General features: G+C 33.9%; 2 protein-coding genes across 3 annotated transcripts; both read left to right on the top strand.

Annotated features, from left to right (window-relative positions):
• The first annotated feature begins 999 nt into the window (after positions 1-999).
• Positions 1,000-14,556, top strand: ABCC13 (multidrug resistance-associated protein 11). Of its 2 annotated transcripts, XM_085747597.1 has the most exons (36): positions 1,000-1,142; positions 1,720-1,760; positions 1,860-1,962; positions 2,212-2,367; positions 2,449-2,580; positions 2,668-2,768; positions 3,055-3,118; positions 3,663-3,914; positions 4,527-4,596; positions 4,831-4,891; positions 5,591-5,678; positions 5,830-5,948; positions 6,318-6,415; positions 6,742-6,808; positions 7,139-7,256; positions 7,386-7,502; positions 7,626-7,706; positions 7,806-8,054; positions 8,381-8,482; positions 8,557-8,624; positions 8,773-8,904; positions 9,005-9,152; positions 9,654-9,934; positions 10,053-10,212; positions 10,546-10,721; positions 10,805-10,916; positions 11,011-11,064; positions 11,141-11,263; positions 11,847-11,945; positions 12,113-12,205; positions 12,289-12,399; positions 12,486-12,647; positions 12,739-12,926; positions 13,068-13,257; positions 13,467-13,634; positions 14,136-14,556. In XM_085747597.1, exons 1-36 carry the CDS (start codon positions 1,095-1,097, stop codon positions 14,214-14,216), a joined length of 4,413 nt encoding a protein of 1,470 aa, XP_085603723.1. In that variant the 5' UTR covers positions 1,000-1,094; the 3' UTR covers positions 14,217-14,556. The 2 variants fall into 2 exon arrangements, with proteins under 2 accessions (XP_085603723.1, XP_085603724.1); XM_085747598.1 differs by lacking the exon at positions 11,011-11,064.
• A 2,008-nt stretch (positions 14,557-16,564) lies between these two features.
• LOC146951596 (uncharacterized) lies at positions 16,565-16,999 on the top strand. The gene has a single exon (XM_085748757.1). The coding sequence runs from the start codon at positions 16,565-16,567 to the stop codon at positions 16,997-16,999; it is 435 nt and encodes a 144-aa protein (XP_085604883.1).
• Positions 17,000-20,471: the final 3,472 nt, after the last annotated feature.

Genomic DNA, 20,471 nt, shown 5'->3' with positions numbered 1-20,471 from the left:
TTAGATTCAAGACAATCCAAAATCCCAAGTATTATGACTTCAATATGCTTTAGTGATAAAATTGTTTTTAACCGTTTTATTACCTTATCACCGTAAGCTCGTGTTGTAGTTGTTTAGGGTTTCAAGTTCAACATAGTGAAACAAATGATGAAGACAACCAAAACTAAACTGATCAAGCAACAATAGATTCAATGCCTAAATTGACTTACATTTGAAGGAGACAACAATTCTCCAATCCACGTCTATCAATGAGTCTTTACAATAATCACAAAAATAATTAGTTTTCAATGTTCAACTTGAACAAACACAAATTTGTACAATTTTTTTTTTCTCCAAAGAGAGTTACAAAATTGACTAAAAAATTATTTTCAATTGCTCACCAAGAGCAATCCATAATTTCTCTCCTTTTATCTCTCAACCCTCACTTCATAATCACTCAAGAAAACAAAGAGAAAAAACTTTTGATCTTTCCTCTAATAAAATCGCATCTCACTATCTAAAGTGTTTAAAATGTGTTTCTCAACTCTAGAATTTCACTCAAAATGCACTAACCCTTGACCTTAATTCTACAAAGAGTCTCCTAAAAAGAATAGTGTTAGTACAAAAACGAAATAATAGTGTTAATATATTATAAGTGTGAGTTTGATTATGGGGTGATAAAATTTGATTTCCCTTTAATTTATTTATGTTTAAATACGTTACCAAACATCTATATTTTAACTCATCAATGAAACTCTTATAAAAAAAAAAAACTCATCGATAAAACTAAGTTGTACAATCAATTTAAATAAATCTAAATCACATTTAAAGTCAAAATTACAATTCTAACTTTAAATTAAAATAATTGGTGGAACATAAGTTTAAACAAAATAGAATATCCCTTGATTATATTGACATTTACTTTTTATTTATTTATTTATAATAATATATTGATATATTTGCATGTAAAGGACATGAGATCATAGCAGTATATAATAATAAATAAATAAAGTAGAAAGGAACCGAACCCCACTACTAAAAAATTAAACTTAAGCTTAAACAGTGTTATTGTTGTTGTGCTCTGTTCTGTTCTGTTCTGTTCTTCTTCCACTTCAATGGACAACTTCTTCTTATTCGCTCTAATTTGCCCTAATTCTCCATCTGTATGCATCTCTTTCCCTTTCCTTTCTTCCCATTTCCAACTCTTCTATTCATTTATTTATTTATTTATTCTTAACAAGAAAAACCAACACTTAATTATAACTCTCAACCTCAATCTCATAATCTCTAGCTTTTAACTTGTTAATTTTTCCAAATTCTAACGTTACATTTATTTTCATGTTAGCTATTTCATTATGAATTGACTGAATATCAAACACTACATTTTCTGTCAAATTTTTACTCATCATATTCTCTTTCTTTGCCACTAAAACCTAGGCCGCCTGATGCTTTCTTAACCAAATTCTGCATTTCAATCGAATCCAGAAATTGAATGTAACTACTTGTGTTGGAAGTTACATTCAATTTCTTCCATTTTTTTAAATTATTATTAGTGTGACATTATCATGTCCGGCGTCCGTCATATTTGTGTCAGTGTTAGTGTAACTGCAACTAAGTACTAACATTGTTTCTGAAGCATTGAGAATATTGGTCTTAAAGAAAAGGGATATTAGACTGTGTATAAGGTTCTTTACACTTTCATAATGAATTTTACCTTTTTCTTGCAATGTTGGTTTACAGGTATGGGATGAAAGAGGATTCTCCGAGTGTTTCCAAGACATATATCCTTACTTTTTTTTTTTTTTTTGAGATTGTAGTTTTAAGTTTCTGCATGACAATTTTTCCCCTTGTATGAATTTATTTTCCTTAATAATCCATACTGTTTTAGGTTTTTCAGTGAATGTAGTGACTATTGTTATGATTGTTGTGCTTGGAATTAAACAAAAGATTGGTGGCCGAGGAGCTCAGAGATCGGACATTCAGGTACTAGTAGCTGATCTTGTGATTATAAAAGGGTTTTGAGAAGGCACAAGAAACGTACCACAAAGAAACTGCCCTGTTTTATATTCATAACACAGTTCTTTGCAAGCTTTCAACTCTGTTCTATACAGTAATAGAGCTCATAGATTGTCCATTAATAGTCATACATTGTTGAATGATCTATGTATTATAGTATATACCTGAGATGAGATAATTCTATTCATGTTTGATACTTTTGAAATGAATCAACAGATGAGTCTTCCGGAGAAATTCGTCCTTTATTTTGTACCACCCATTGGAGCATGTTGTTCAGTTTTGGAAATAATTTTTCTGCTGAAGAAAGAACATGATGGTCACTTTGTTGGATATCATAAGTGGTTACATAGCTGTTCTGAGTTGTTGGTGTGGGTAAGTTTCCTGATTTTTAGTTGTCAGCTTCTCAAGAGTTTAATGCATTTGATTTAAATATCAACTTATGCCTATATGTAGGCAAATATCACTCTCTTCACCAAGTGTGCAAGCAGTCACTGCATAGTCTTCAACCGTGTCTTATGTTTCTGGTGGATTCTGAAACCAATGTTGGGGATTTTCCATTTGATAACCAAGTTTCCATCATTGGAGGTGCCGTTATTTTGTGGCTACTTCATTTTCAAATAAATCTTGTACCATATGATAGATGTCAAAGATTTGGGATAATTTTCATTTCAGGTTTCAGCATGCATCTTGGAAAGTTTAGTTGTACTCTTGAATTTATCATTTGGCATAGTTATCAATGTGATCAGGATAAAGAGATTATCTTCCAAAAGCAGGTATATACTGGTCTATCATTCTTATATAATCCTTTCTTTTTAAGATTAGTGATAAGTATTAATAATTTTTTTAAAGGTGGTCCATGAGACAGTTGATAGCTCAACTGTTCTCCCAGTTCACTTTCCTTATGTGTTCTAACATATTCAAAATGATTTGATCTTATAACTGCACCAAGTGAATGAAGTGCATTTCATTTAATTGTCTGTGTCATTTAGTATATGCAGTATATGTTTTGCTTCCAAATTACATCAAAAGCTCTTGACTGAACTGCTGTCATAATTTTAGTTTATTGGAAGATCCGCTTCTTTCTAATGGAGGGGACCTTGAGGAAGGTGGTAATCATGACCTTGTAAGTACATGTTGTCACTTGTAACTCTTCTCAAACTGCGCTAGTCTCACTTAAGATAATTAGTCTCTGATATACGTGCAGGCTATAATTGTTAGATTTGAATACAATTTATTTCTTGCATACTGTTTGTTTACACAATGAGTGGACATGTCAGGGGGAAATGTGAAAATCTGTTTTTGAATTTGACAGTGTCAAATGGTTTCATAAACTTTCAGAAGTTAGCTTATGCTTGAAGAAATTGCTAACTTGAAATTTTGATTCCAAAGTATGAACTTTTTAAACGGAACTAATGGATGGGTTTACAGTTGAGTTTTTTTAACTTACGAGCGGTAGGAATATAATTTCACTAACCAGAAATAGATAAAAAAAAGTCTGACTTGGTGGTTAATTACCAAATTGAAAGTTGACAGGTTTATTTGCCAAAGACTTTCTGTGAAAATTGATATACTGTCTATTGATCATCACCTCTGTTTTGTTTTTCTTAAACTTTTTATAAGATTGATATGCTCTCGTTAGTTGACTCTTTCAAACTTTCTTTCTGAAGGGAAATAATGGTAACTTGTGGGATTTTATGACTTTCAAATTCATAAGTCCTGTAATGAATCAAGGTGTGCTAAAGCAATTAGACTCTGACGATCTTCTGCCACTACTACCTGATATGGGTCCTTCTTTCTGTCATGATATAATTTTGAATAGCTGGCAAGCTCAAGTAAGTAATAATAGTTCAAATCCATCCTTGTTTAGAGCACTTTGTAATGCGTATGGATGGCCATATCTCTGCCTTGGTTTATTGAAGGTATTTTTCTACACCAAATCACAGTTTCCACTCTTGTGCTGCTACATAAATCTAAGTTCCTAAAATATTGAAGCTTGACCTTTCTCTATTTATATGCGATATTTGTTCTATATGTTTAAGCTTCCTGCTATAGGCTGGTGTAACACCGCTTCCTTCAAACATATTTTACATGTATCTAACATTTATTAGATGACACCAATTCTTTCCATTACCCAGATAGTCAATGTATTGCATCTGTCCTATATCCTAGTTATTAGTGCTGATACCTTGACGTGTTTTAAATGTTTAGATGCTGAATGGACTGTCATGTCAATTTAAAAGTAGGATTACATGGATTATCACTTCAATTTAATGGCTTTGATACCTTGACAGTTGAATTATTTACTTTATTGTTCACTTGTTCAGAAAACATGACTTTTCCAAATGATATGAAGTTTTTATCCTGTCCTTTTTTTTATAGTATTGGCTTGCCTTTTGTGAAGTAAATTCATGTCAATATTAAAAAACCAATTCCTTTCCTAAGAAGAAACCAAAATTATGATCTAACTATGTTTTATTTTATTTTATTTCATTTTGTGCTCTAGAACTACAAAGTATTTGAAATTCTTCCAGGTGATAAATGATGGTATTGGTTTTGCGGGACCATTGCTTCTCAACAAGCTGATCAAATTTCTTCAACAAGGTTTCAACAATAAATTCATTGAAATGCTTCTCCATTATATCACATTCTTTGTGCTTACTGCTTTTATTTCATAATCTTTGATACATAAATTCATTTGCCAAATGAAACATGGTAACAACAATAATAGTCCCATCCCCCCTTTCTTTTCGGAGAATTGTTTTTTTTTGTAGCTTCTTATCTGCCCATTCACACAAAAACCTAAAATATTGGTTCCATTTTTGTTACGTCTTTCAGGTTCAGCAAGTTGGGATGGGTATTTACTTGCACTATCCTTGGGTCTCACATCAATAATTAAGTAAGTTTGTATTTATATAATTCAGTGCTTGTCTACTTCTTGCTGCTACTTTGGATGCTTTATCTTGCACTATATCAAATTAAAGATTTATTGACAAACATCTTTATGGTTGATTGATTTGTTCAAAACTCATTCTGATACTATTGATAGTTTGATAAAAAAGTACGAAATAATATTCTATCGATTAACTAACTGCTTTTCATTTGGTAGAATTCCTACATAATTGTGTAAATAAAATAGAAATTAGAAAGACTGAAAAGTTAAAACCTATGATTCATTATCTTGATTTAATGGAAAATGAAACTATGTTGGTGTGTTTGATATATAAAAACCATTCATAGGAAGTCCTCCACATAAACAGCTTAAGCTTCTAGTAGAAGTGGTTAGGGAAGAGTACAATTAGTGGCAGGATTAGGCAGCCTTCAAATTTCCACACACCTGTCCAATCTGTGCAAATCAAATATCCAAACCCCATTAAAAAGCAACCATATGTAGAGAAAAAAAGAGAAATGATTCTCTTAATGAACCTACACATGCACGTGTTTAATGCCTTTTACTTGTGTTGGTCAATATTTTCATGTTGCATATCTGACTTTGAGCAACCTATGTTGGATCTGTATGAATTTATATAAGTTCTTTAATGCATCTTTTGCTGCATTTACCAATATCAATTAGTAAATCAGTGTCCTTTTGTTCTAGATCTTTTTTAGATACACAATATACTTTTCGTCTTTCCAAACTGAAGCTAAAGCTGCGATCTAGTATCATGACTCTAATCTATGAGAAGGTATGCTAAAAATTTATTGTCTGTACATAAAAATGAAATGTGCATGCTGTCCCCCTCTCCCCAAATGATGTTGTTATTGATTCATACATATGGCTTCTACAGTCTAGCAACCTCATCCTAAAATGTTTATATTGTTTGATGTTGTTTCAAGTGTCTATATGTGAACCTAGCAGAGCGTTCAAAATTCACAAATGGAGAAATTCAAACATTTATGTCGGTGGATGCTGACCGAACTGTCAACTTGTGTAATAGTTTCCATGATATGTGGAGGTACTCCCTTAATTTTTAGGGTATTTCATCAAACTATCTTTTTCCTTATCTCCTGAATATTTATAGTCCTACAGGCTTATTGTCTTGTAAAGAGCTTTCTGTGTTTTACCTACAATAAAAACTATTTCTAAAATTTAATTATTTTTTGTATATGATTTTTATTAAGGATTACAAATATAATTTCAGCATCACCTACTTTCAAGTGTAATCGAATTTTGAGTTATTAGCTGTATGTGATGATTGAGTTTAACCTAAATGTATTTGATGAAACCATCTTCTGTAGTCTACAATTGATGTCAAATCATGAATGTTAATGTTTTAATGATGTTTAAATTGCATATATCTTAAACACTGGCTTTATTGTTTCAGCCTGCCTTTACAGATTGGAGTGGCGCTTTATCTTTTGTATACTCAAGTCAAATTTGCTTTTGTGTCTGGATTAGCAATAACCATTTTATTGATACCAGGTAGAACCGTCACTCTAACAAAATTTCAGTTAATTTTTTATTTGTTTTTCACCTACTTGTGTGCATCAGTAACTGAACTGAATTCTCAAGAGAAATTTATACTTGTGGCACTTGAGTGATGTAACACATAACACATTACTGAACTAAGTTGTTAACCATTCTCTACACTGCAGTTCCCATTCTCATCAATAACAGGTCTCAAAATTGAATACTTAGATTAAAACAAATTAAAAAAAAAAAAACTCATTTTAATATACAAAAATATAGTCAAGTCTTTATTTATTGAAAAAAGTAGTTTATTTATTATTGAATTTTAATTGATGCAGTGAATAAATGGATATCAACATTGATTGCAAGGGCAACTGAGCAAATGATGAAGCAGAAGGATGAAAGGTATCCATACATTATTGCCTTTCCCATAAGTAATAATTTATTTTTCTTTTTCTTTGGGGACAGTGACCTCCTTTGCATTTAGGGGATCCGTTATCCTCTATACTCATTATAATTATTGTGTGTTTGTCTTTATAAATTTTCATATTTTTATCCAAAAATAAATTTGTGAAGAATACTTGGTCAGCAGTGATTTGATTCATATTTCTAGCAGTTGCTTACCTTTTTTTTTTCTTCCTAATTTTACCATTTTCCTTCATTCTGTTGGACATTAATGGACGAATATTACCAAAGCTACTGGTACATATAATATTAACATTATGCTTCTTTCAGGATTCGTAGAACAGGAGAACTTTTGACTTATATTCGCACTTTGAAGATGTATGGATGGGAACTTCTTTTTTCTAGTTGGTTAATGGAGACAAGATCCTTGGAAGTGAAACACTTGGCTGTAAGCCTTTTATGCAAAAAAGCTCTTAGAAGCTGCTAAGCTAGTGTTTAAGAATGGCACAATCAAATGGAATGTTTTCCTTTTCTTCTTATTTTATTTTGATCATCATGTTTCATCTGTGTTTTATAGACTCGGAAGTACTTGGATGCATGGTGTGTATTCTTTTGGGCTACAACACCATCACTCTTTTCTCTTTGCACATTTGGACTCTTTGCTTTGATGGGACATCAACTTGATGCTGCAACGGTATTTTAAGCTTGTTATACCTAGTCTTACTGATAAATTTTTCTTTCTTTTTATTTTTCATTTAATTATTTTTTCTGTCAGTTGTTTAGAGATTTCATGCGGTCAAGCAAATCTTAATTGCAGGTTTTCACTTGTATTGCTTTGTTTAACACACTGATTTCGCCACTTAATTCATTCCCTTGGGTGATTAATGGATTGATTGATGTGAGTCTCCTATATTCCATATGAATTTTATCAACATAAGTAACTTTTTTACACATTCATTAGTTTTTAGAATGAAAAGAATCTCTAACTCCACTGTAGGCCATCATATCTTCCAGACGGTTGAGTAGGTTTCTCTCTTGCCCTGAACATAGACGGGAAGTGGGAGAGAACAGTTCCTGTTCATCATCATTCCTGAGTAAACAGCCAGATTCTTTACAAGATTTGGCTGTCTTTATCCAAGACGCATGCTGTTCTTGGTCAAGTGGTGATGAAGAAGCAATAAATCTGGTGTTGAACCGCGTGACTCTTAGCCTGTTCAAGGGTTCCTTTGTTGCAGTTATTGGAGAGGTCAGATCCTTGTTTGAATTTTGTCAATGTCTTTATCCAGTAAAATAAAAACAGTGTCAAACGCGGTAAAGAAATTACAATGGATATCTGCCTATCACGTTTCCATATCACATTGCTAATAGATATTTGAAATCTTTAGTTCAAAATATGAGAAATAGGTCATGATCCTACCACTTAGTCATCTGCGTCTGTTAGAATCATCAGTAATTTTAATATTCGACAATTAAATTTGATAAATTAAATGGAAAGAAATGCACATCACCTAATATCTGAAGCACACCCACAGTTACATTTATAATTTCACTTCACCAGCTGCATATGTTCAGGTTGGTTCCGGTAAATCGTCCCTGATATATTCAATTCTCGGAGAAATGCGGCTTGATCATGGATCTATTTATTCCCATGGATCTGTAGCTTATGTACCACAGGTTTGTATGTGATAATACCATATATATAACCTCAGAATGAAATTTCTTATTTCTTAATTTCCCAAAACTCTCAGGTCCCTTGGATTATATCTGGAACAGTTCGTGACAACATATTATTTGGGAAAAGCTATAATCCCGAAAGGTATAACGCCTTCAACAATCTAATACTTTTTATCTGATTGAATCTTAGACCTATTTCCTCTGATTCCTGTGAACTTTAACTTTACAAGCATGTTTTGAACAAACAAAGTTTTGCTCTTTCCACTTTATTATCTTCCTACTGTAAGCAGGTATGCGGATACAATAAATGCATGTACGTTGGATGTTGATATCTCATCGATGGTTGGTGGTGACATGGCTTATATTGGAGAGAAAGGAGTCAACTTATCAGGTGGACAGAGAGCTCGTCTTGCGTTGGCAAGGTGCAAGCTTCCGTTTCACCTTTCACCACACTAGCTTATATGTGGTTTTTATGATTTAATTATAATGAAGAAAAAGAACTAAATATTGTCTAATTGGCAGGGTACTGTATCATGACTCAGATGTTATTATGCTCGATGACATCCTGAGTGCAGTTGATGTACAAGTTGCTCAGTGGATCTTACACAATGCCATTCTTGGTCCACTTATGAAGGGAAAAACCCGATTGCTCTGTACCCACAACATTCAGGTTGTTGTGTACTCTCTTTACAATTATTTTATGTTTGTGTCTGTGTTGTTTGTATGAATTTGCACTGAATGATACTTAAGGACTACTACAGTATTCCATAACATTTTACCAAAATTTTGTTTCTCAAAATTCATCATAGGATTGAATATACTATCTTATATATCATATATGTAAGATTTTTACCTTAATCCAAAATTATTTAATCAATCATTGAGGTATATCAAGATTAATATTATCTTTGTGAAATATATAAAAATAAGAACTATTTGAGTATAAACTTATTTATGTTTAAAATCTTATGAGATTTGACACAAATAATCAATGTAATATGTAGTTATGTTTTAATGGTTGGATCAACAAGAATCACACTGTATCTAAAATTATGAGTGGCATAATAATCAAAGTGTTACCCCAATATAATTGGATTCCTCCTATATATTTATATTTGTTTGTGTATTGTACGAGGGTTAGCATAATGATGTGTCTAAATTTTATATGCAGGCAATATCTTCTGCAGATATGATTGTTGTATTGGACAAAGGACACATAAAGTGGATGGGAAGTTCAGCTGACTTTCCAACTTCTTTATATACAGCATTCTCCCCATTGAATGAAATGGATTCAACTTCACATAATCCTCAGAAATCTTGCAGCACAAATTCTTCTATATCCGAGGAGCAGTCTCTTCCTGATAGAATTGTCATGCATGCTCTGGAGGGAGCAGAGGATGTAATTGAAGTTGAGTTGAGGAAAGAAGGGAAAGTTGAACTTGGAGTGTATAAGTGAGTATAAACACATTGATTGTTGATATCAGTCATGTACGAGGAGCTTAAGTTGTCAATTTTTTAAGTGATCTTTTGCGATTTAAATTGTACATTAACACTTTAGTGTCTTATGCAGGAACTATGCTGCTTTTACTGGCTGGTTCATTGCCATTATTATATGTCTATCAGCTATTCTGATGCAAGCTTCGCGCAATGGAAATGATTTATGGCTTTCATATTGGGTTGATTCCACAACGGAAGACGGTCAAACAAGTTACTCTATGTCTTTCTATCTGGTAATGGGCTGATCTGTAGTGATGGATTCCTTAGTACCTTTTTTGCAGGATATACTGTTGATAGAATAAATATTTTTTGGCACTGTGTATAATTCAAGAAGCAGAACAAAATACTTTTATTCCAAAACTTTTTTTTTACATAAAATACTGAGAATTTCTTGAAGTTCCTTATTTTTTTTATAATTTGGAATCCCCTACTATCATTCTGTAAAGATCATGGTGGAAATATTAAGCTTAATTGAAAGTTCTTTTTTTTCTGTTCATAACATCTAGTTACCGTCGGCTACTAATAAATGTAACTTTCTAATTTTGAGATGATAATTAATGCCCCAGGCTATACTATGTCTCTTTTGTATTATGAATTCCCTTTTTACATTGGTGAGGGCGTTCTCTTTTGCATTTGGTGGCTTACAAGCGGCAACCAAGGTACACAATAGATTGCTCAGCAAGCTTATCAATGCACCTGTGCAATTCTTTGATCAGACCCCTGGCGGAAGAATACTGAATAGGTTAGAATATGATGCCTTCAAGCCATTGCAGATTATACACATATGAGATTTGTAGACTTCATGATTTATAATGTTTTGTGCAGGTTATCTTCAGATCTTTATACAATCGATGATTCTCTTCCATTTATTTTGAACATTCTCCTGGCTAATTTTGTAGGCCTTCTGGGTATTGCAATTATTTTGTCTTACGTACAGGTATTCGTAATTTTTCTTAGTTTTTCTTATGCACTGAGATTTTGAAATTTGCATTAATTGTCTCCATCATCAATATATTTTTATATTTTTGTAGATCTTCTTCTTAGTTCTGCTATTGCCATTTTGGTATATATACAGTAGACTTCAGGTACTCATTTTGCTTATTATCATTCTCTTGGATTTAACCATTCTGCTGGTTGAACTGACCAATGCAATGGCTTCAGTTCTTCTACAGGTCAACATCGAGAGAATTACGACGACTGGATAGTGTTTCTCGCTCACCAATATATACATCTTTCACCGAAACACTTGACGGTTCATCAACTATAAGGGCATTTAAATCTGAGGTAGATGCATTTGTCATTTTACAGAAATAATAATAATAATAATAAGTAGAAATTTGTTTTCATGTATATTACATAGATCATAACAGTTATAGGTAAGGAGTGTCATTTAATGACTTCCAATTCTTACTGCTACCATCATTTAAAAGCTAATTCAATTGTAAATGCGGAGGAAGTAATCTTTGAACTATGGATCATGAGGTTGGAGAAACTTTTGCACCATGTAGAAGAACTTTACTAATAACTTAAGATGTGATGATGAACATTGTTTATGGATGAGAAATAGTTATCTTTTTAAAATATACTTATCATATCCATGAACCATATGAAAAATGGTGCATAGAATGGGCCTATTGGTACTGATAATTAAATTTGTGTTTCAAAAACCCAGTTTAACTGTGTGAAATTTCTTCAAGAAATTTTGTTTATCCATAACCTAAGATTTTACTCGTGGAAGGTTTGTTTCTTTGCTCTTCTCAGGTTATCATTTGCTTACCATATCACCGTGTGCTGAGTTGAGATTTTCATACCAGCCTTTTGAATTTGTGCAACTGTTTAACTCTGGTACAATGGTCATTGTGGACAGGACTTTTTCTTTTCCAAATTTACTGACCACATTACACTATATCAAAAGACTTCCTATACAGAGATAGTGGCGAGTCTGTGGCTTTCCTTGCGTCTTCAGGTATGTGGCTTTCCTTTTGAGTTTACTGACATTTCAATCAAAGAAAAAAGGGCAATGCACCTAAAGCTTTACACTTTGCAAAATTAGTTGTTCAATATTATATTAGATTTGAACTTACAAAATCTGGAATATCAATTCTTTTGTTGCTAATAATGACTTTCTTCCAGTTATTAGCTGCATTTATCATCTCATTCATAGCCCTGATGGCTGTTGCCGGATCTCATGGCAGTTTGCCTATCAATTTTGGCACCCCAGGACTGGTTTGTTTTCCTCTTAGCAAATATCTGAATTGATCTACCGACAAATACAAAAAACTTATCATGACATTTAATTTTTTCAACAGGTTGGATTGGCCCTCTCGTACGCGGCACCAATTGTGTCCCTGCTGGGGAGTTTCCTAACAAGTTTCACTGAAACAGAAAAAGAAATGGTTTCAATCGAAAGAGCCCATCAAGTATGGATAGACTTGTTATCTCACTTAGTAGAAAGATATTTAAACGTATAGACTCCAATACTTATCATACATTAAATGTTTTCTAGTACATGGATATCCCTCAAGAAGAACAAGCTGGATGTCAATACTTGAATCCGGATTGGCCAAATCAAGGAGTTATTGAATTTCAACGTGTGACTTTGAAATATATGCCATCTTTACCAGCTGCACTCTGCAATATTAGTTTTAAAATTGAAGGAGGGACACAGGTAATGCATGATACTTAAATTTTTTCTGTTTTCGTATAGTCTTGGATATGTATAAAGCTTCGTCTAATACCTTTACATGGCATGTAATCAGGTTGGAATAATTGGAAGAACAGGGGCTGGAAAGTCTAGTGTGTTAACTGCACTTTTCCGTCTCACCCCAATATGTGCAGGCTCTATCACAGTTGATGGCATGGACATTCAAAATATTCCTGTGAGAGAACTACGAACACATTTGGCTATTGTTCCTCAGAGTCCATTCTTGTTTGAAGGATCACTACGGTACTCAATTTGATTTTTCTTAGCATGCTATAATATTCTCACTATATTTTTGGGAAAGAGTTGCATTAGCATTTATTTTCATTGCACACATATTTCATGTCTACTTGATATCCTGTATTTTGAACATCTTCAAAATTCTAGGGATAACCTAGATCCATTCAAAACGAATGATGACTCAAAAATTTGGGATGCACTGGAGAAGTGCCATGTGAAAGAGGAAGTAGAAGCAGCCGGAGGGTTGGATGTTCTTGTAAAGGAAGGGGGGACGTCATTTTCAGTTGGCCAGCGGCAGCTTCTTTGCCTTGCACGGGCACTTCTTAAATCTTCAAAAGTAAGAATGGTTGTACTATATATATTTTTTTCCGTCGTAGTTTAATTTTGTTGATGATGATAGTAGTATCTTCTTAAGCAACAACTTCACTGTAGCTCATTATATGATACAAAGAAACGTGTTTCTAGATATTACGAAGAAAATATCTCAACATAATATATGATAAGCCTCTTCCAAATCTGACCAGTAGATTATTGTGGTGTGCTTAGGTTCTTTGTTTGGATGAATGCACTGCCAGTGTGGACATCCAAACTGCTTCCCTGCTGCAAAGCACCATATCCAGTGAATGCAAAGGAATGACGGTCATCACAATTGCTCACCGGATTTCAACTGTAATAAATCTGGATAATATTCTGATTCTTGATCACGGGAACCTGGTATGTTTTACTTGTCTTAATTGTACTTTTGGTTCAGCTACTATAGTTAATGTCTGATTTAGTTCTACAACATTTATAGGGCACTAGTTACCTACACAATAACTTATACTAGGGCACTCGTTACCTTCACAATAATTCTTTTCAACCTTTGTGCATTAGTTTGTTAAGATAAAAAAAACTGAAATTAAAGCAAATTGACTGCACCCTGCCCCCACTCTCTTTCTCCACCATTCAGATCTTCTCTGTTGGCACATGATTTTACGCACTACTATGTATATCTTAAAATTAACATTGCAAAATTTTCACAAAGTTGATTTACATGTCATTTGTTAATTGCAATGTGAGTGTGTGTAGTTGTTTGTCAGTGTTAACTGCATATTATGAGAATTTCATACAATGTTTTTGTATTATCTGCCATTCTGTAGTTTCCTTGAGGCTCAAGTTATTTACCAACATGAAATAACATCAGTTTTATTCATTTCTTTCTTCCTTATTTTCAAGGCTGAACAAGGACATCCGCAGATCCTTCTGAAAGATGGCACCTCTCTATTTTCTAGTTTTGTTAAAGCTTCATCCATGTGACCATGGAAGGCAGCTAAGGTTGGATTCAGTCAGTCTGTTGTTGGTCTATAGTTATACGAATATCAAACTGCGTTATCGGTAAATAGGTGTCAGATCTATAATTTTATCATATCATATAAGTTGTTTTGGATCTTCTGTTAAAATATCAAACCTAAACTAGGAATACACTCTACCGGTTGTCTGTACCATAAAAGACGAGTATGAGTACTTCTAATGTGTTAGATTTGCCTTTGCAAAAGAAAAAAAATTGCATTATATAAGATTTATGATTAGATAGATGTGTACAAGAATCAATTGTCATAAACAATATTTTTTTCTTTTTCTTTTTCTAAGCTCCAAATATAGACAATTCTCTATAAAAGAAAATGTACAATAATCCAGAGAGTAGCAAAGGAAAAGAATGAACGCCCTTTTCCAATATTGACTTAGATCTTTGTGGTTCCTCTTCAATAATAGGTTCTAATTTGAAGGAATTTGAGGATCTCCTAATTTTAGAATGAGATATTAGGAGGGTTGGTGCAGCTTCACACCAATTGTGAATGGATCTCATCTCTCCTGCCATTTGAAAAATTAATACAAGCAAATCCTTTGTTGTTTGGAAGAACGAAGAAGAATAAGATTGTATTGAATATTTTATTTTATTGAAGCGGCAAATAATTGAATACCAATATGGAAAGAGTTGGAATTTAAATATCTTTTGATACCGTAAAAGGAGGACAAAACAAGGAAAGTCCAACATTGTTTTCTTTTTTTACACAAAAGTCCAACAATGTTAGAATGGATAATTGTGTTAATCCCCACAAAATTCTAAATTGGTTGACAGAAAATTAACAATTTAGAAAGATTTCGAAAAAAAGTATGTACAGTGTGTCTCAACCCAAACAAACACAGCTGATCCCAACTGGAAAATCTAGGTTAAATATTTGGTAACAATTGCTAGGTTGGACATTGTGACTGTACTGTGCTCCTCCATTTGTGTGTGTGAGTTTTTAATGACTATTGTAATTTCGTTTATCTAAAAAAATAATTTGGTAACAATTTTTTTTTTTTTTGGGTACATATTCGGTTACATTGCTTTTCCTATTTTTAGAACGTTTCATGTTTGCACAACATAGGTGACATCAAACCTATAATGTTATAGTTACAAACTAGTCTTTTGAAATAAAACATTGTGTTTGTGTCGTGCAATGACAAGTTTTATATTTGATGTGTAAATAATTTTGCCAATAATATATTAAAAGATTCATTTGGGGCTTACCATGTAAGATTTAACTTAAAAAGCATGTGAACCATAACAAAGAGGATTAAAATTGATGTTAAAAACCAGTAGCTTTGATGTGAATTTAATTATGTTGAAATAGCCTGGTATTTGATGATTATATGTTGTCTGTAATGAATTTGATGCGTATAAGTGGTGGCAACAAGTCATTTAGCCATTGAATCCTTAAAAATGTCAAATTATGCATAAGCATGTTAAGACTGCATTTTCTGCATCAGAATTGGCAGGGGCATGATTTCCAGATCTTTGGCATCCATTCCCAACATTTTTCAAAAATCTAGAAGTAATGTTGTCATCGATGTTCAAATGTGTGGAAACCATTCCCAACCTCTCGAGAGGTTCCTAATTCTAAAGTTTTTCGAGAGGAAAGAGGGTGGGAGGAAAGAAGATGGCGGGGAAGAAGAAATGTTGTTGGTGGGGAGACAGAGGGGGCACAGGTGCCTCTAGGGAACAAGAGACCATGATGGTTAACATGACACCCAGACAAACCCACCTCAGATTCAGACTCACCCCTACCCTATTGACCGATCATATGACCCCTGATGGATTTCCAAAGAGGCCTCTTTTTATGAAAGGCCAACGATGGAAACACATCGTTGTAGAAGAGGAGAAGAGAAGAAAGAAGAAGGTGTGAAAATTTTTGAGAAAATGAACCATATTTATAGGGGAGGGGGGGTTAAAAAACGTGTGGGAGACCATCAATGCCGGTCAAAAAACGTGTTTTTACACTTGACCACCGCCCAAAACGTTTGAAAAACGTTTTCTTTGTGGTGCAGACCACCGGCCTAAAGCTTCTGCTGCAGTCCGGAAGATATAATCCGGATTAGACATGCATTCCGGATAACGTATTCCGGAAAAAGACGATAATGGGGTGTCCCAAAGTGAAACTTGGGACGTTGTGTATGGTGAGGGTTGGTTCGGATTGTATAATTTGGATTGCTTCAGCATTGGATTCTTCTGTGTGGCCTGCATTGCACCGACAATTTTTGTGGTCCACAGCGCCCAAATGCCTCTATAAATAGGGGTCCCTGATTTCACTACAAGTAAACTACACCAAGAAAAAAAATTCATGGAATTCCCTGGCTTTGATCCGAACACCAAGGTAGCGGCAGTCTACTACAACGGTGGAACACCACCCCATCTGTTTAGGATTCGCGACGATGTCACCCTCTCCGGGCTGAAGGATGAGCTGAATCAAATCAACCGTCAACTCAACCGCATAGACACAAGGAGGGTGGTCGGTGTCGAATATCGATGTCCATTGTCTGACTCAGCCGGATCTCTTCGCTTCAGCCGGATGAAACTCACAAACGACGACGACGTGAGAACCATGTTCTCTGTCTTTGGTCAACACAGCGCTAGAGGACCGATCGAGTTGGACACTTCTTTGGTTAGATCTACTGAACAAATTCTGAAAAGTTTGCACCGGCCCAGGAACTACGAAGAGATCAGGGCTCTGCTGGAGGGACCAGAGGAGGAAGAAGTTAGTTTGAATGATCCATGATAATGTGTTATGTTTTAATTAATCGCGTGTTTTATGTTGTTTTAATTGCGTGTTAGTAATGTGTTGTTGAATTAAGTTGTTGCATTATGTTTTAATTGCGTGTTAGTTATCTGTTGTTGAATTTAATTGCATGCGGCGTTATTATGTTTTAATTTACGGCAAAGATGAGATAAAAATAACCAAATATATGCTTTTCGGATTACTAAATCCGGAAACCACAGGGCGCAAGTGTATTCCGGAATACGTAATCCGGAATTCCTCAGCATAGGATTCTTTTGTATGGACCACATTGTACTAAGAGTTTATGTGGTCCACAACATCCAAGGACCTCTATAAATACATCCTCTCCGATTTTCACCTTCAATACCATCAAAACACACAAACACAACAAAGCAAACCATGCAAATTTTTGTCATCAAGCTGAGGATCTTTCTAATGATGTCGCGAATGGATGAGTTAGCTCTCTATTTGACGGCATTATGAAGATCTTCAGCATGCTGTCAAAAATATATAGATAGTCCTTGATGCCTCCTTGATAGATAGATAACTCAAAAATATCAAGAGGTTTCTATGAGTTAGATCTTGCTGCCTGCCAGATGAATATGTCATTTGGCAAGGCAGCAGGATCTAACTCAAAGAAATCCTCTTGAAAACACCTTGCCTTGCTTCATTGTGTTGCAGATCTAACTCCAAAGAAGAGGTTCTTATGAACTCGATCATGTCGGCCTGGCGATCGTAACATGTCAGTTGGCAGGCCGGCAAGATCGAGTTCAAATGATCCTCTTCGAACCACCTTCCCAAAAGATTCATCATTTATGTTATTATGGTTTTTTTTAACTGTTTATTTGTCTTATGTTGCTTTTATTTATGTTATGTATCTTTGATCTATTTTTTTCCAAGGCATTCACAACGAAAACGATCCAAATAAAGGGTCAGGTGAAGTTCGGACTATATAATCCGGAATCACTGCATGCATTCCGGATCGTATTTTCCGAAAACCCTCAGTAACATTTTGGCCGGTGACGTTTCACCAAAGGTCAGGCCGGTTAGTGGAGTTTGAATGCATTTTTTTACGGTTTTGAATGTGGAACACGTTTTATTTGACCGTAATTAAGACCTATGACTTATATAAGACTATAAAAAGGCATGGATCTTCAACATTTTCCTTCATTCTTCTTCACCTCCTTTCTTACATTTTTCTTCAATTTTTTTAAGTTTTTTAGGTAGCTTTTAGGAGTGTTTGTGGTGTCATGGTCATTGTTGACCGGTCATACGACCCCTGCAATTGCTTTGCAACTTATGCGGGGGTCGTATAACGGTCAACAGAGACCCCTGACATCAAAGAAAGACACAAAATGTGCATATCGAATTGGTCCGGATTTTATAATCCGGAAACACTAACAATCTGGTTCGAAAAATGTAATCCGGACCAGGGGTATTTTTGGAATTTTTACAGGGCGCGCGAGGAGGCCATAGGGTGGGAAAAGTAATACTCATTTTTTGAAGGCCTAAGTCTGGCCTGCGGCCTGTCATAAACTTACTTTTTAGGCCTGAGTATGGCCTTCTAAAAGCCTGATACGGCATGCTAGTCTGTTTAAAAGTCTATTTCATATGAACATATTTAAATAAGTAATGCGATCTAAGTTTAAATAGACTAGTGAACTAATATACCAATTATATTAAACTCTCTTTTGATAATCAAGATGAGTTTTTAGGGAATTCGACTATATATTCTATCATATTTCAATTCTAGTTTACAATAATATATTTAAATATGCAAAAAATTAATGTATACTAATAAGCTTAAATTACTGAAAAAGCTAACAATTTTTTATTTTAATTCAAAGTACAAAATATAATATAATAATAAATAATATTATTCATATTTACTTAAATAGGCCGGCCTAATAGGCTTTTTGAATGGCATGTGGCCTGGCCTTTTAAGCTAAATAGGCTTCTAAAAAAGCCTAGGCCTTCTCTATTTAAGAAAAAAGTCTGGCCTGACCTGGCCTGTTGTAGGCTAGGCCGTAGGCCCTTGTAGGCCGGCCTGACTTATTCTCATCCCTAGCCGGGAGCTTTCATGCAGCATATGTAAACCATAATTGTCATGTATACGTGTCTCATGTTTAATTGAGGAGATCTGAGAACATAGAGTTGTTTGTTCACATTAACCTTCTAACCAAGTACTCCCTCCGTTTCAAAATGAGTGTCGCTTTAGCCAATTGCACACAGATTAAGGAATGGAATAAAGTAGTCAAATGTCATAGCAATTTTACCAAATTATCCTAATCAACTATTGGTTTGTTTTTCATTAAAGAAAAAATAATACTTTGGAAGTAGTGTAACATAATATTAATTGAAGGGTACAATTGAAAAAAAAAATTATTATTGCGTTGAAAACCGAAAGTGACATTCATTTTGAAACAATTTTTTTTGGTTAAAGCGACACTCATTTTAAAACGGAGGGAGTATTTCAGAGTAGAATGAAACCAAATCACGGAGTATAGAGTCTAAGTTCATGCATGGTACGTTGCATCTTCTTGTGATTGTTGTTGTGATATAGTGTTGCATTGTCTTGTGATTGTTGTTGTGATCAATGTGTAGCAAAGGTGGTTATGATTTCTCTTGAATAACTTTTTTTTTTGAAGGATTTCTCTTGAATAACTTAATGTCATAATGTGTTGATGATTTCCTTGAATGATTTGTTTAATGATGTTGATCTTTAATGATTTTGATGTTATATGTATTTGTTATTTTCATTACCAATTAATTTTGGCTTGTTGGAATCTTTGAAATTACATATTTAATGTTTAAGTGATTGATCTACACTAGTCTTAATGTTTCGGTGACTGATACACTATTCAGCAACATTTATGTCAGCAAAGTTGGCTAAAATTGTATCTAAAATTGTTTGCTAAAGATTGGTTGCTAATTAGCCACTAATCATCTAACAAATTTTCAAATACTGCAAGTGTTACTAAAACCATTTAGTAGCATAGGTTTTACCTGACTTTTTTGTTTGCTTAGTAACATTTGAAAAGTGTTGCTAAATCTCATATATGATTTACTACGTTAGTTTTAGCATCTAATTAGGTTTTCCAATACTGTTAGTGCTATAATAACAATAATAATTTTTGTATAAGAAAAGAGGGGTTAGTGTTAGCGACTTTTGTAGCACCAATATTTCTGATGGAAGATGTGTTAGTGTTCGACGCTAATAAAACACCGATACATGTGATTACATTCAATTAATTTATTTTCTCAAATTTTTATTGCTGTCAACATGTTCATATCAATGTTGTGTGTGTGTCTATTTAAGTTTTTCAAAGTTAGTTACCTCTAATAAGGTTTTATCAAAGTTAGTGTCTATGTAAGTTTTTATTGTTGTCAACATGTTCTTACCAATACCATGTCTGTGTATAGTAATAATTTGTTACTATGATACCACTGGGGTGTATGTGCAATTTACTAC

This window comes from Medicago sativa, chromosome 2 (assembly GCF_051527215.1).
Source record: "Medicago sativa cultivar Bolivia chromosome 2, Bolivia_mono, whole genome shotgun sequence".
Lineage (NCBI taxonomy): Eukaryota > Viridiplantae > Streptophyta > Magnoliopsida > Fabales > Fabaceae > Medicago > Medicago sativa.
This window is presented reverse-complemented; position numbering and strand designations above follow the sequence as displayed.

What these genes read in the sequence shown, in the direction of transcription:
- ABCC13 (XM_085747597.1), top strand. Translation starts at nt 1,095, where the DNA reads ATGGACAACTTCTTCTTATTCGCTCTAATTTGCCCTAATTCTCCATCT. An exon ending in GATCAAATTTCTTCAACAAG is followed by an intron (nt 4,597 to 4,830) that starts GTTTCAACAATA and finishes TACGTCTTTCAG; the next exon opens with GTTCAGCAAGTTGGGATGGG. An exon ending in GTTGAACTTGGAGTGTATAA is followed by an intron (nt 9,935 to 10,052) that starts GTGAGTATAAAC and finishes TGTCTTATGCAG; the next exon opens with GAACTATGCTGCTTTTACTG.
- LOC146951596 (XM_085748757.1), top strand. Translation starts at nt 16,565, where the DNA reads ATGGAATTCCCTGGCTTTGATCCGAACACCAAGGTAGCGGCAGTCTAC.